The 16,815-nt window shown below is 42.0% G+C and overlaps 1 protein-coding gene across 1 annotated transcript in view; it reads left to right on the forward strand.

The window, feature by feature from the left end:
- Window positions 1-912: 912 nt before the first annotated feature.
- Window positions 913-16,815, forward strand: part of DPT (dermatopontin) — a 28,449-nt gene continuing 12,546 nt past the window's right edge. Inside the window, exons 1-2 of the mRNA XM_082071603.1 lie at window positions 913-1,219; window positions 11,033-11,158. Coding sequence (XP_081927729.1) covers window positions 921-1,219; window positions 11,033-11,158 — 425 coding nt within the window. The 5' untranslated portion in view covers window positions 913-920. The remainder of the gene's footprint in view (window positions 1,220-11,032; window positions 11,159-16,815) is intronic.

Genomic DNA, 16,815 nt, shown 5'->3' on the forward strand with positions numbered 1-16,815 from the left:
CCAAGGATGTGACATATCAACACATTTCCAAGTGGCAAACCATGTTTTGAATTTGCAGCACAGCAGTTCCTCGGCAGTAGCCCCATGTTTCTAGCCCAAGATAAATGCAAGGTAACTTTAAAGGCCCTTGCTCAAAGATTTCAATAGACTATGGTGACACATGAAGCTTATCTCATAATAATTTGATTATATGCTTTTTCTTCACATTAAAACATCTGCTGAGCCCACAGTTCTACAGTGTCACATACTGTCGTAGCAAAATCAGCTCTGCATGCAAGAAGCTGATGCCCTGCTTCTCAGGGTGGGCTGTTTCCATGCCAAGCCAGAGACTCAGTCCTTCAGGCTCCACCTCCCCTCCAACCAAAGCAAACCAAAATGCCTAAAAGTATTTTTTATAAAAGGAGCAGTGAATTTCCCCACCTTACCCAATACCCTCCTTTCTAGGGACTGGCAGAATCATGTCACACATATCCAGGGAAAAAAGGGTGGGGAAACACACACATGACTGCATTTTGTTGCATGTTACTAATAATGGAAAATGACAACTTCAAATAAAGCTTTGATTTCAAATACAGCAGTTTTCAAATTTAACTGCTGTCTTAAGGATAAAAGTGGGATGTCTGTTGCAGTTGCACCACAATGTGTATCTTGCTCTACACAGTAGCTGTGCAGCAAGAGATCACAGATGGTTTGTGGTGGTGGGAAGACCCTGCTCTTAGGGCCTGCAGACTTACTGTACTTGCAGAATTCCACCTTAAAAGTAATTGGATGTGTCTGTAACTCAGAGAGGGTTTACTAAGCAATGACACATTGCACTTGGATCTGGAAGCTTAACATCTGGAAGCCAAATGTTAGAGGCGATATAAAAGGGCCAGCCCAACAAACCAGTGGGGCATTTCTAAGCCAGGAACATCCTCAGGATGGACCTTGTCCTTCTCTGTGTATTCCTGCCTCTGGTGACTGTGGCATGGGGCCAGTACGGTGACTATGCCTACGGCCCCTATAACTATGGAGATAATGATGAATGGGTCAACGTGTACCGCCAGGGTTTCAACTTACAGTGCCCACACGGTCAGGTGATTGTGGCTGTCAGGAGTGTTTTCAGCAAGAAGGAAGGCTCCGACAGACTGTGGAACTACGCCTGCATGCCGGCGGCCCAGAGCCTCGGTGAGCCGACAGAGTGCTGGTGGGAAGAGATCAACAGGGCGGGAACCGAATGGTAGGAGAACCCCAACCATCCCTAGAGGGCACAGCCCTGATACCCCCTGTGGAATGTGGGTGCTAATACTGCAGTTCGGTCAATGCAAACGGGTATTAATGCCATCATAACCAGCAGCTTCACTGCCCTGAAAGGCTGCCTGAGACTCATTAATCACAATGCATGTGTGTGGGGTGATCAGCATCACATTTGCCTCCTCTGTAGCAGTTTCTTGCTGGAGGGTCTCAGTGTGCTTTAGAAATGCTGTGTCGCTTGGTCACTCACAATCTCAGCTGCAAAGTGGTTCAATCTTGCTATCGCTGTTTCACAGATGAAGAAAAAGGGGCATGAACCTTTAGTGAGGAGAGGATAAAGTTCCTCTTGAAAGGCTACACATTGTATTGGTGACTAAACCTGGTTACAAACTGTAAAACTCTTCACTCCAACCTCCTGCTCTTATCACTAGAAAAAAAAATATTCTTTGTATTGCATTGGCTTTTCTCTTTGTGTTTTTGTTGCTAAGATTTTTGGCTTAGGCCCAGTCAAAGGCTGTTTTTCAGTCCTGCTGGTATTACAGGAGCCAAAAATCCACACTAACAAGTGATGATGGTGGCACATATATGCATGATAATGATAGCAGAAGATCATGTTTTGGTTAACTAAATGCTACATTTTACATCAGCCTTAGAGGTAAAAGTAATCACATTTTACGGCCAAAATAATTTTTGGAAATATGTGTGGTGTTTCTTGTTTAGGTAGCACATACCCAGTATTTAATGATCTTCTGATTTTTTCATGAAACACAGTTTTGGAAAACTGAGTTTGAATTTTTTTTTTTTTTGATAGAATGAACTCAACAATATTTTCAAATATTTCAAATGGTTTTGCTCCAGAAATTACAATGAGATTTTTGTAGATTTCATGTTCTATGGAAACAGATTAATAATGAAATGTGAAGCTTCTGCTTTTTAAATGATTCAAAAAATTGTTCTGAATTATTCATACTCTTTCATTTACCACGTGATACATTCCTATGGCTGATGCAATTACTAAAGGAAAAAAAAAAGATTGACCCTATACTTAATTTTTGGAATAAGAACTGAAAAGAAAGGCGGAGGGCTGCAAAAAAGGCAGAAAGAAGACACTGTGATAATACTGGATGACTTCTTCATTTTTCATACATTGATGCAATTTCTACTTACTGCACAGTAATTTTGAATTAGACATTTCTATTGTTCAAAATAAAATTATTATTCTCTTTCTAAAAATCACTAGAAGCAATTGCTCAAGTTCAATTCTCACAAACAGAAAACGTTCTATACAGAATGTTTTCTTTTGCTGTCTAGCCATGGGACCACATTCATTACCATGCTCTGTGTGCTTAGAATGACTACATTCACAGTGTATTATCTGACTCCCATTTCCTTCAACTCTTAAAAAATCTTCTTACTTTGTTCTTTTACTTGCCTACATTTTTCCTATTGCCAACCCTATCTTTCCTCCAAATTATTTTCTTTCGCAACCCCTCTTCAATGTGTTTAACTTTGTTTCATTCTCTTTTCTAGCTTTTGGAGTTTAGTTATCTCTTCCCCAGCTCACCTTTCCAACATCTTTACATCTATATGTCTCCTTCCTTCCTTCCTTCCTTCCTTCCTTCCTTCCTTCCTTCCTTCCTTCCTTCCTTCCTTCCTTCCTTCCTTCCTTCCTTCCTTCCTTCCTTCCTTCCTTCCTTCCTTCCTTCCTTCCTTCCTTCCTTCCTTCCTTCCTTCCTTCCTTCCTTCCTTCCTTCCTTCCTTCCTTCCCTCCCTCCCTCCCTCCCTCCCTCCCTCCCTCCCTCCCTCCCTTTTGAGTGGAGGGGAAAATACACCAAAACTATTAGGGAACACATGCTCCTTTGCAAAGGTGAACTTGTGCTCCTAATTACTTGACCTATTTCCATACATCTTATCCAACTCTACCTGCTTGTGTTCTGCAGTTTTCTGCACCCAGGGCTGAGCTGGTTGCATCTTCATGGACAGAAGCTTGGTGTAAGCCAGCATGTCCCTCACTGTGACCAGACGCTGCTGCCCCAGGACCCAGCAGGTTCATCCCAGACTGAAGTGAAAGTGTGGGCCAGCAGCAAACAGCCTGGAGCATCTGAGTGCAAACTCAAACCTCACATTAATGTGACAGCACAGATGTAGCCTGTGAGACTTTCGACAATCCCACACGTTCTCTCTTGGCAGCCTTACTTCTCATAGCTGCCTCTCTTTTCTTGCTCTCTTCCATGCCCAGCTCACTGCTACTTGGAGCCACCCTCAGTTCTAACTCAGTAATCAAGTGGGACCACAAATACGAGTCACAATCTGTACCATTAGTTCCTGTTTGGCCACCTCTGTTTCCCCGCTGAGTTCCTGATGAACCAATGTGCTCACGAGCAACACATCATCCTCATGTCAGCTGGCACAGCACTCTGCTGGACTCACTAGTCCATTCCCTATCCTGGCAGGATGGACTCTATTATTCTTTCTTTGGCTCTGGTGTTTTGTTGCGCCTTGTATATCACATCCAGGGAGACTTAACAGCTTGTACCACTAATAACTACAAAACTGCCAAGTTTTTTTCCTAAAATGAAAGCTACATTTCCTCTGCTGTAATTGAGGCTTTTTAGTCCTTGCCCAGTCTTCACTGAGTAATGAGAACAAGCACACTGCATCCTTTATAAAATCTCTTTAACTTATTAATAGGTAGCAGCTATGCCTTTCCCTCACCCATGCACCTTCACCCATGCTTTTGCTCTCAGGCTAAACACATCCCCATTCTTCTAGTTCTCCTTTGGAAGTTTTCTGTTCCAAAATTCCTAAGCAAGAACTGACCACATGAACAGCTTTCCTCTGAATTCCCTCCACTTTCTCAGCCATGTCCCAGAAACTCTACTCTGGCAGAAACACCAAAAAATGACCTCTGACAAATTGTCTATGGCATTTCACAAAACACCATTCCTGACTGTTGTGCAGCTGCACAACAGAGACAAGCCCAAAAGGGGTTTCTGTAGAACAGACAATAAACCAAGAAATGCTTTAGAGAGAAAATGAAGTAGGAGTATAAAGCAGAGAGAAGAAAGAGTCTCAAATTCATTATTTTCTCAGGCCATTAGCACTGGAGGGTAAATGGCAGAAACGGACGTGGGAAGCATAGGAATGGGAGAGTTGAGGGGACTGGAGGGCAGGAGAGAATTACTGGCAAAGCTGGTTTAGGTAAGCTTGCTTCCTACACTAACACTAGGTGTTAGATCGGTTTCTAGGATCAAACCCGTAAGACTTCGCACCTTACAGGTATGAAAAAAATATTCAAGAGAAAGAGGATAATGACACAGATCCACATTAGGCATCTAATCACAATGCCTAATTTATGAACTCTGCCTCCTTCCAGAGTCAATGGAGAGAAACAGCTACTCTAAAAACTGCCCTCTGGGGCACCCCATCTCTCTCCAGAAGCAGACTCATGAAGACCAATCACCTCTGACAGTTGCCTAGAATTACCTACTGACATTTCAGAATACATCTAACTATAAGTGCTTCACTTAATAAACACATCCCTGAAGTTAAGCATATTTGTACATGCACTTCTGAAGAAAGCATATTCTTTTATGTTTCACTGAATGGACATGAGAAACCTTTGAACGTGTTATAAGACCCACAGAGAAAATTTTGGCAAGAGATTGGATGAAAAGACCAGTGATGCCTTCTCAGCTTCATTAATCTATGTATATATTTAAAGTTAACTATATTTTATCTGCCCCAACACCTTACTTATGGCCCTACTGACTCTGCAAAGGCTATCTGCTAACCAAGATGCTATTCAATACTGGGAGCAGAATGTCTGGAGCATGGATAAGTCTCCAGGACATCCCCCGATTCTGCACACCCATCATTATTTATATGCTGCAACATCTCAAGGAATCCTGCTTTTTAAGACAGAATAAAGCTTATGTTTTTAGCTCTATTTGTATTGAAGGAAGTTTGGCCTTTGATAAATACTTCACCACCTAAGAAAAGGGAAGGTCTGAGTGACTGCTGCTGAGACTGTTCTTCACTGCTTCACTGAATATCACAGAGTTGTCTCTATGGACTGGTCTTTGAACAAGGTACTTAAGAAAAACTGGTTTTCTTGCCTGAAAGTACCAAAGAACAGGGATCAAACAACCAAACACAAGTTTGCGAGTCAAAGACAACCAGTTCTCCTGTCCAGGAGAAATGTTTGGCTTACACCACATAATACAGATGGAACCATGCCATATCCCCAGTACGCTCCCAATTACACATAAGGCACAAGGCAGAAACATTTCCAGCCAAGTGGTATTTAATGCATGTTTATTGCCTCTTTTCCTTGTTTAGACTTCTGAGAAAGTGTTTGGATGGGACTGGGAAAAACGTATCTAGATTCTCCTTCCCCACTCTAATTCTCACTCTCCTTTGCCTTCTCTTTAAGTGCACAAGCACACACATGCAGTAGGGACACAACCCCGTTTCTCACAAACTGGATGCACAGACAGACTTATCAGCAAAGGAAATGTCTGCATGAGCCTCCTGTTCAGGCGCTGGCAGCACACCCTGGTACATCTGCAAGCAACCAGTTTTGTTCTCAATCTCTGACTAATCCCAAGTCTCAAATCTGAGGCTGTATTACCAAAACCAAATAATCAAGCTGCCCTTTCAAAATGCTCCCATTTCTGTTATTTATGCAGACAAGTTAATTTTCTTCAAAGGCCTAGGTTTATGTTAAAGGGATAGTGCTACAAGCTCTTAGCACAGCTGCAGTGGACTGAGTCCAGTGGGAGTATCTGAGGAGATGAGGGGCGTTTCTGTAGATAGGGAGACCTCATCAGTGTCTGTCAGGAAGAAATCAACAGGGTGATTAGGGCCTTGACTTCTCTTTAGGCAGGGAATAGAAAGAAAGTAATCACTGACCCCTAAACGAAAGGAAAAGATAGCTGAAGATGACAGTGAGGTTGCCTTTGGCATGTGGAAGTCATGACAGCACATCTCAACACCCCACAACAGATAGAGGAGACTCCTCGTAGAAGTGGCCACTGGAGACTTGCATGGCCTAATCAAACACAAAAAGTCGTTCCTTTCTTCTGAGTGCCAGTGTTTCAAGTGTCCCGAGCCTGCCCTCAGCCACTTATCTCTCCTTCCACATCTCTAACAGACTGACCATTAAACTAGCTTTCATCATGCAACTAACGAAACTACACAGAGGAGGACACCCCACAAAATAACCTGGGAGAGCAGTATAGGGCCTCCTGTCCCCAGCTGTATCAAAAGGAAATTAAGTTTTGGATATTGAAAGTAACAGATTTTGGTGAAACAACACTCTAGTAAAACAATGTCTCTAATGTCTCATTAAAAAATGCCTCCTACACTCTAACCATGTTCTTAGTGGCTGTGTGACGTGAGGCCACCTCTCCCTAAACACTGCAGGGAGGACTGTGGATGAAAGCAGGCAGCATTATTTCTATCAGGTCAGTTTGCCATGTTTGATATGTCGCTGTAATATATAGAACCATTTTGCTGTGACAAGCTCCAGAGAGAGAGCTTTAAAGTAATTAATGATGCAAGTTTCACAGGAGCCATCTGCTCCACAGCAAAACAGTAGGATTTTTTTTGAAATACATAGAATGAAACTCTCAGGTTACCCCCTTATAAGGAACAACTAGACCTTAATGCAGCATGACCCAGTGACTACCAAGCTGTGTGTCAGACTCAGCACATTTCCAGAGAGCTTCAGGGAATGATACCCAGACAATTCCTGACAGATGTGGGGGATGGAGGGCCTTGGGGACAGGTCTACAACAGAGCTCCAGCATTGGGTGGCACACAACACTCTTGGGCTTTGTTTAGCAAAGAGCAAACACAAGATATAGGTGTAATTATGAAGTGGCACAAAAACTGGTGCCATTGTCCAAAACAACTATACTGTTGCAAGCAATATTTGCCTTCAGCCTGGCAGGCAACTGTTGAGTCAACGAGGTACACACTTGGTCATCGAGGCTATATCAATGTTTGTAAATAATGTGGTACAATTTATGTGGATCTGTAGGGTGAAACAGTTCATGTATGGACCCAAAATCCATATATGCATTTTGAGCAAGTTTGTTTTAAACCAGCTCTAGTTTAGTCTCACAGATAAAAGTTCATTGGTGAACAAGAAAAGCAGTCCTGACCTGAACCAAACCAATAACATGGATGCACACTTTGGTTGCTTGCCATGACAGAACTCAGCTGTACAACACTCATCAGCCAGATCAGAAGAAGGTCTGGCAAAGGAGAGGCTTTCCACGGCAACTGCATCAGGACCTGAAAACTCTGAGCCAGCATATTGCTATTACTACACAAAACTCTACCCAAAATAAGGCTGTATAGTTTACTTACCTTCTGTGAAATGCTGCAGTCACTTCCAACAGATGTAAATGAGGGAAGAGAAGGGCAACTTCCCATTCAATAGCACCTGACCCTCACCACCACCAATCTTCCCACTCCTCCATCTACCAGACAGCTCACCTCCTCTTCTCCCAGTACCAGATCCAAAAGGCAACTCCTCATGCATCACATCTTGAGCCAACTAGAAAAAACAAAACAACATATCCATCGCCAAGTTTAATCCCACACAGTCCCAGCTGGTTTCTCATGCTTTTCTGCATTAATCTAAGAGGTATCTTCCTGTCTTCCTAGCAAAGTCAGGATATCATGAGTGAGGAGAACTCAACAACATTAATTCTGAATACCGAATTATCCATATAACAAAAGTGCTACAGAGTGGACCTAGTGAAAATGCCATGTTTTTTGCTTGGCTGTAAATCAAATTTTTTATTCACTATACTCATTTGCAGGATTTGCTGTGACAGGGGTAGTGAATTTAACGGAGAAGAAAGAAATCCTCACATATTAAGTGTTGTTTTCAGATTAGTGCCTAGAGCATCTTACTTAAAAGGTGTGTGGGAAGGAGTTTTTTGTTTCCCTGGAAGAATAACTTCCTGCTTGTAGGAAAGAGGCCAACCACAAAAATGAAGGAGAAGAAAAGATTTTATTTAAGCTCACAAATAAGTACTTTCTGAGAACATTTCTTCATTTTTTCAGGAATATCTGGATTTGATTTGAAAATTAGGAAGAACAAGGAAAAAAATCTTGTGTTTTTCTCAAAGCTAAAGAAAAGTACTTCAATGTCACTATTATCTTTCTTTGGCTGAACGCAATATTGAGCTTGAATAACAGACTTCAGGACTTTGTATGAGACAAGCAGAGAGGTAGAAGTTAACGTGAGCTTAAAGGTATATTCCAAATTTTACTTTGAATGTTTTTAAAATAAAATTCCAATTTAATTATAAGACATGACTGATGGCCAGTTATAGTCTCCATCTAATAAATTTTTAAGACAACTCCAAATATTTATTTTAAATAAACTTTTCCTGAGAAGATAGAATCAGGATCAAAAATAACCATACCTTCCCCAAGTTTAGTGCCCAAGTATGTATACATGTAAACATGAGTGTGTTTTGTTAGCTAGAATTTTTCAATCTGCTATAGTGAGAAGGGTGCATCAGTGATGTCTCTTTCAAGATGAATCCTTTCATCAAAACTGGAGTGTATTATTATAGTACAGGTGTCAAGAAAATAGGAAGTGTTGTAGGGCAAAGACAGCGGGAAAGGGGGCAGGACTTCCCAGACTGAATCGGAGGGAGAGAAAGGAGAAGGAAAAACCTCCCTTAAAGACAAGTATGGGCCAGAATATCAGATGTTGACCAGTGAGGATGGGAAATAGCAGGGAAATGCTGGGCCTCTGAGAGGAACTGCAAAGGAAAAGGAGAAACTAAATGCTCCCACTATTGCACCTGTGCAAAAGAGCTAGAAAGTGTCACAGGGGCACAAGGACTTGAGCAGTAGAAATGCATATGACTGGTGAAGGGGGAGAGGCAGAAGATGAAGACACACAGAATTGGTTCTGCTTTACACAGATTAATACAGAAAAGCTCTCATCTTGCAACAGGTACAACCATTCCCTATATTTGTTTATCAACCTTGCTTTCATCAGGATAACACCAATCATCTGCAGCTATCCAATATGTTTACACAGAGTCTTAGCCATATGTTCCCACGGCCTATGTGCCAAAAAACAGAGCAACTTCCTATCAAAGTCCTGCTGAAATCCTCAGAGTGCCAGACAGACTGTCTTTCTTGGTGTGATACCATAGCAACTCAAGAGTCCCCATCATCGCTTCACTCTGAAGGGCCTCAGAAGGGCCTCACAAAGCACAGAAAGTTTGTGCAGCCCCAGCAACGTGGGGGATGTGGGGACACAAACAAACGTAAATAAACTTGTCTGAACAACAGAACACGGTGGAGGGGACATATGGAAGAGAGTCCTGCTTCAAAGGAGGAAGCTGAAAGGCAGAGGAATTCAACCCTGCACTGGTCAAAATTGGTCAGTTTTTCAGCTTTTGCCTACAAACACTTGAGCCTCAAGCTTTGTGAGCACTAACACCTGTACGCACAAGTGCATGACTTTCCAAACACGAACTCTGCTAGACAACGTGTTTTCCCTTCCGGGAACCCCAGGCTCATTAAAATAAACCATGAGGTCACTGAATGGATCTAGGGAAAAAATTTGGTATCTGTCAATCATAAAGTTACTTCTGAAACTGTCTTTTGGATATATCAATGTATTTGATTTTATGGTATCACAAGGAAGGTTTCCTACAGGTCTAGGCTGCCAGTTTTCCTTGATGAAGGAAAAAGAAAGAAAAGTAAATAGAAGAAACTGAATTCCTATGATTTTCTCCAATAGGGAAACAATGAGGCCAGAAGGGTGCTTGAGAGAATGAGCACTTAACAGTTGAGTTAATGCGCTATCCGTTCTCATGCTCTCCTTGTCTTTAGTCTCCAAGAAGGAAACTATTCAAACTGATTATCACTTGAAATAATTTGGGTATCAGTGTCCAGATGCTTGTGCAGAAAGAGAAGCATCTATCTGCACGCTTAGAGACCATGTCTATTCTACTTGAAGGCACTGATTTACATGTAAGACAGAATTCCTGAGTACACAGAAAGAATGATTTTGAAAACCCAGTCATAAAGTTTATGTGAGTCTTATAATTTCATAATATCTGAGTCTCAGTTTTCCTCATGTGATTTTTATCAAATCACGGTTTCATCACAAGCCTATAGTGTTTTGAATTAAGAATGACTTCTCCTTGAGATATGTAATTGAGAAGGAAAATAATAAATAAAATAAAATAAAATAAAATAAAATAAAATAAAATAAAATAAAATAAAATAAAATAAAATAAAATAAAATAAAATAAAATAAAATAAAATAAAATAAAATAAAATAAAATGCTGAACTTCTCATATAAAATTTTCTAAAGCTTCTTTTTTTGTAGAGAAGCAGTTGAAAAAATTACTCCGGTGAGCCCCAAATGCTCAAATACCAATGGTCAGAGATAAAAGTAATAATGGACTATTTTGAAGTCAGTCTCATGATTTGCAAACAGTTGAGAATATCAACATCAGAAAAATCTTCTTGCCTGCATACTGGAATGATTTAATACTTAAAACCAGCTTAAATAGTTTTAAATGCAACACAAATGTTAACACATTATTTGTCAACTACTGTTGCTTTCTAATACAAAATGGTTACTTAATACACAGCAAGTGCACATAGTGCTTCTCAATACAAAGCCAAACTCTTAGCTTCCACCCTCAATCAATATTTTTAATCCTGTTTTCAGAAATTCTTGAAAATATCAGGAAATCTAATACCATGTTTTCCTTATGTGTTCTTTCTCCTTTTTCTTAGGTATCAAACCTGCTCGAACAATGGGCTGGTGGCTGGTTTCCAGAGCCAGTACTTTCCATCTGTGCTTGACCGTGAATGGCAATTTTACTGCTGCCGCTATAGCCGGAGATGCCCATACTCATGCTGGTGAGTTCAAGCAGACACCAGACCTGTGAGCCTCTTCTTCAGCAGTCCTCATAAATGCCTTTAGCTGCTTGACCCATCAAAAACCTTGTCTGAGAAAAAGTTAAATGTGTTTTATGGGGCTAAACAAGTTATTTCCAGTCTTCTAACAGGATTCTTGAGGATCCATGGCTAAGGGAAGAGAATGAGGGCACAGCTACACCGAACAGCACAAGGCAGTAGCTAGCCGTAAATGACCAGGTCTGGGTACCAGCAGCAGCCTTGCTATGCTGGAAACCATGACAGAAATCTCCAAAGTGGAACGGCATTTCAAAGGTGGTGATATAGCTCCCACTATAAATCTAGCACACTTACAGGAGTAGGACCATCTCTGTGTTACATAATTGTGCCAGCATGACTTACGAGAGTGAATTTACTGCCAGTTACCTCCGAAAAAATATCCTCTGGCTGACAACTTGGTGGTTTTTTATTTGTAGTGCATACAACTTGCTCCTTCTCTCAAGGCTGTTTGAAAACCTAAGTCAAAATGAGCTACCGATCACAGTCCAAACCTAAAAAAAATATGGCCTCACCTTAACACAGCATCACAACTGGTGTTGTCAACCTCACAGAGGCTATGGACAAATGAGCTGCACATCCTGAGCATCTCTGTGTGGTTTCTCAAAATTGATATAGAAGTACAGTAGGAAACTACAGAGAAAGCTCATATTGCTCCTGCCCACTCTGTGTAAGAGAACTCATGATTTTACATGTCAGGGCTATTAATCCAGCTATTCTCACTGATAAAAAGAATAACCTGCCTGCAGTCAAAAAAATTTAAAAAAAAGAGATTGGGAGGGTTGGAAATCTGTGCTTTGAGACACGTCCAAACTGTTCCGTGCCATTTGGTCTTACTTGTCTGGCTGGCTACTAGCCAAACACAACAGCAGTGCCTTGCTTTGCATCCTTCAGTCTCCTTACGGCAGGAGGAAAAGAAATTGAGTTTTATCATTATTATTTTTAAATATTTTCAGTGATAGGAACTCTGTAACAGAGTCTTTGAACGTTCTTCTGCCCCCTTTTCAGCTCACACTGCCTACAGATGTGCTCTGCCTGGGGGTTTATTTACATACCTGCCCAGGCTCTTCCCTCTGAGGGAAACTCATTCTAACTTTTACAGAGTTCTTCCAATCTTTTTACTCCTTAAATATTACATGCATTTTCAGAGAGGCAACAGAAATTTTCTCTGACCTCTTTTGTTGTTGACAGTTCTATTTCCCTCAGATGTTGTCTTGACAACTGGGAACAACTTTGTCTCTGCCTTGCAAATTGGCATTCAGAGAAATGCAAATCCTAATGTAAATGTTTGGGGTTACTGATGTCTTGCGCTTCCATCCCAGCTGCACACTGACTCCTATTCTGCCCTTCTATTTCCAAAAGTGACAACACTCCATTTCTTACGCTTGGAAACGAATGCCTTATGCAGTTCAGCAGCTACTGTCTTTCCATGCAGAAAAGGCAGTATTTCAAAGGCAGGCAAAGCATTTCTCTGCCTAAGCAGGGCAGAAATCCCATGTGCTCATGTTCTGTGAGGGGAGAGCTGTGAAACCTCTGGGATGACCTGTCACCTGGCTTGTGAAAACCTTCCGGTACATAGCTTCTGATTACGGCTTCATTATAAAGCCATTTTGTACCCTGAATTACCAGGCTCAGTCACTCCATCTTGAACCCAGTTTGTTCCCCAGGTTCCAGTATAAGGTGGGGAATGACCTGTTAGAGAGCAGTGTAGGGGAAAGGGACCTGGGGGTCCTGGTGGACAGCAGGATGACCATGAGCCAGCACTGTGCCCTTGTGGCCAAGAAGGCCAATGGCATCCTGGGGTGTATTAGAAGCGGGATGGTTAGTAGATCCAGAGAGAGGTTCTCCTTCCCCTCTGCCCTGGTGAGACCATATCTGGAATATTGTGTCCAGTTCTGGGCCCCTCAGTTCAAGGACAGGGAACTGCTGGAGACAGTCCAGCGCAGGGCAACGAAGATGATTAAGGGAGTGGAGCATCTCCCTTATGAGGAAAGGCTGAGGGAGCATGTCTCCTTAGTTTGGAGGAGACTGAGGGTTGACCTCATTAATCTCTATAAATATGTAAAGGGTAAGTGTCACAAGGATGGAGCCAGGCTCTTCTTGGTGACAACGAATGATAAGGGGCAATGGGTTCAAACTGGAACACAGGAGGTTCTGCTTATATATGAGAAGAAACTTTTTCCCAGTGTGGGTGCCCAGGGGGGTTGTGGAGTCTCCTTCTCTGTAGACATTCAAAATCCCCCTGGACACATTCCCGTGTAACCTCATCTAGGTGTTCCTGCTCCAGCAGGGGAATTGGACTAGATGATCTTTCGAGGTCCCTTCAAATCCCTAGCATTCTGTGATTCTGCTTAAGCTTCTGGCCTGTCTTGACACTTCCATGCCCACTCTCACCCTGGACAGTCTTTCATACAGCTTCTTCTATTTGAGAGCCTTGCTTGATCTTGCTCTTTGAAGTGCCTCCTTACAATATATTTCTTCCAATTTCTTTCAAGCTCTCATTCTGCCTTCGGAGTTTGCAGGGTAGATACAAGTTCTTTGTACATACAGTTATCCAAATCAGGATGTTTTGGTCTGGATGGACAGACAACTAGATGGGTAAAAAGCTGGTGGTTTAACAGGCTCAGAAGGTGGTGGTTAAAGGGCGATACCCTGCCTGAGTGACCACTACGAGCAGAGCACTGTAAATAATGGTCTACCCTGGGACCCATCCTGCTTTACATCTTTATTAATGACTTTGAGGGGGCATTAGAGCACATTCTCACCAAGTTTGATATGACACCAAACTGGGAGGAACAGCTGATACACTTGAGGGCGGAAGTGCTGTTCAGAAGGTTATAAAAAAAAGACCTTTTCTGCTATGAGGACAGTGAGGCAGTAGAACAGGTTGCCTGGTGAGGCTGTGCAGGCTCCATTCTTGGAGGTTTTCAAGACTCAGCTGAATAAATCCCTGGGGTGACCCTCGTTTGAGCAGAGGGCTGTACTGGAAACCTCTTGTGGTCCCTTTCCACAAGACTTGTCCTGCAATCCCAAATAGGAGGACTCACAGTATCAAAGTATGTTTGGGATTGGAAAGGACCTCAAAAGATCATCTAGTCCAATCCCCCTGCTGGAGCAGGAACGCCTAGGTGAGGTCGCACAAGAACATGTCCGGGCGGGTTTTTAATGTCTCCAGCGAAGGAGATTCCACAACCTCCCTGGGCAGCCTGTTCCAGTGTCTGTCACCCTCACTGAGAAGAAGTCTTTTCTCCTACTGCTGCAGGGCCCACAGCATGCAGCTAAACTTTCCTCTCCAAAACAGTGGTCTCCTGCCTATTGTCTGCTGGGAATGGTTTATTTTCTGTTTTATTCCCTTCACCTTGCCTAGACAGTGTCTGGGAGAGCACTAGTTGTTATGCTAAGATATAAACAACATGAATTGCAATGTGGTAGTGTGAAATGCCATACCTTGGAGCCAATTTTACTATTACAGATGTGACTTGTCTGAATTGTGAAACTTCAGTGTACAGCCACTAAACTTCCCACTCCCTAAGCCCAAGAGGTCTCACTCACAACTTCATTTCCATTTGCATTTCCAAGTTATTGTCACAAGACCTTGTTCAGACATCACACTTCTGGTCTGTATCTTGCACTCTGTTTAAGATGCATTTGACAGAGAGGCTGTGTTTACCAAACAATCTGCAAAGCAGTTCTCAGCTACCAAGGGTAGAACCTCAAAATGTATATGCATATAAGACACAATAAAAATGCATGTGCATATGCAGTATCATAATTCATTACAGTTTCTTCCCCGACCTATAATGTTATTTATTCTGTTCCAGAAACTAGCTGTCAATAAACTACATGTGGAGAAATAGCTATTAACATGCTGCTGACTCCTGGTTCTTGGTAGAAGCAGCTTAATTTTATGCAAAGGCATCTATTAGTATATGACTGTGTGGAAAAGTAATACCAGGAAAATATGTAACAACTACGGTGCCTCATAGATCATGTATGACACACAGGAAAATCCATATTCAAAGGCAATCCTCGTTGCAGAATTTCTCAGCAACCTTGAATTTTAATGTGCAATGAATCCTTGATTATTGAATCAAATACGGGCAGAAAGGCATTTTTAAGAAAACTGACAATACTGAGGTGTAACAAAAACTTGTTTTAAATTAGCTCTCACCTTAAGTATTTGATCTCTTCCTCCTCCAGGGCTCTCTGGCAAATATAAAAGCAGTAAGGCAGCTGATCCTTATGCATGGTTTCTCTTGGCTTTTCTTCTTTGGTACTACACTGCTCCTAAAGTAAGCTGGTCTTCCCGCTACAATGAATAAAGACAGGTTTTCCCCGTGTATATGAGCCATGCAAATGGTTTGTTAGAATTTGACCTGTTTTTTGCAGCTGGAACATTCATGTTTATTGAGTCCTGCTAACATGTATTGGAATACTAATTTGTGACACCATCATGCTGACTGAAACCCACACTTAAACACTTTGCTTAATTTAAGAACATGGTTAAAGCCAAATACATGCTTAAGGACTTTGCTTGGTAGCATCTTTCTCTTTAGAGCCCAGCAGTTCTTTCACGGTTCGTCTTCTCACCATGGGTTTACCTGTAGAGTAAGCCCATACTGCAAATAAATATACTCATTTTCTCCAGCCTCATAGTTTTGCACTTGCTTTTTTTTTTTTTTTTTTTTTTTTACAAGTACTTTGCTTCTTCCTTACCATGCCAAGTTTTGTCATGGATTCTGCACATTTTTACCATACTGAAAATAATTAACATTTCCCACGGGAGGCAGAAAAGCTCCCATTATTTTACCTGGCTAGGGAATGCTACCACAGTAAAATAAACTGTGTGCTGATTCAAACCATAAAGGAAGCAAATCCATCCCAGATGCAGACACAGCGTTATTAAGTCGTCCCATTAGAGCTCAGATTTTTCTCTTTGCCAGGAAATTGAAAGCTTGACTCCACACTCTCGAAAACAAACACATGTCACAGAGCAGCCCCAAGTCTGCACAGACTGTTTATGACTGTTTCTCCTCTCCAAACAACCAGCAGTTCAAGTGCCAGAAGGTCTGTCTGGAGCTGTGGCTGCTCTCTGTCATGGTGACATTGTCCAGGCAACAATTACATTTTCCAAGACTTATGAGGCTTAAAGAACTTATTTGTTTTCTGGACTCAACCTGCCACCAAAGCCATATTGAAACTGATGAGATCCTATGCAGGCTTCTCAGAGACTACCAACAGCAGAGATACAAATCCAGGAGGTAAACTCAGAATAGATGTGGTGGAAACAGGCTCTTCTGGGAAAAACATTTGCCTGACATTGGAAAGCTGGCTAATGTTATTTCAGATACATCTTGATGAACATGCATAAGGTACCCTGGGCTCTCTGCCACTTGTATCTGTATTGCATTAGCTCATGCAGACCTCCAAGAAGAACTGTGGTCCCACTATGTTGGCCTCCTGGCTCCTCCGCCCTGTGAGAGATTGTGGTTTTCACACAGAGGGGAAACAGAAGGGCAGTGATGTGTTTAGGTGAATCTATGATCTCATAACCTGGAGCTTGAACTCAATCCCAAAACACGTGTAGTGTGGCCACATGAGAG

Source organism: Streptopelia decaocto, assembly GCF_964273445.1.
Source record: "Streptopelia decaocto genome assembly, chromosome: 1".
NCBI classification, from domain to species: Eukaryota; Metazoa; Chordata; class Aves; order Columbiformes; family Columbidae; genus Streptopelia; species Streptopelia decaocto.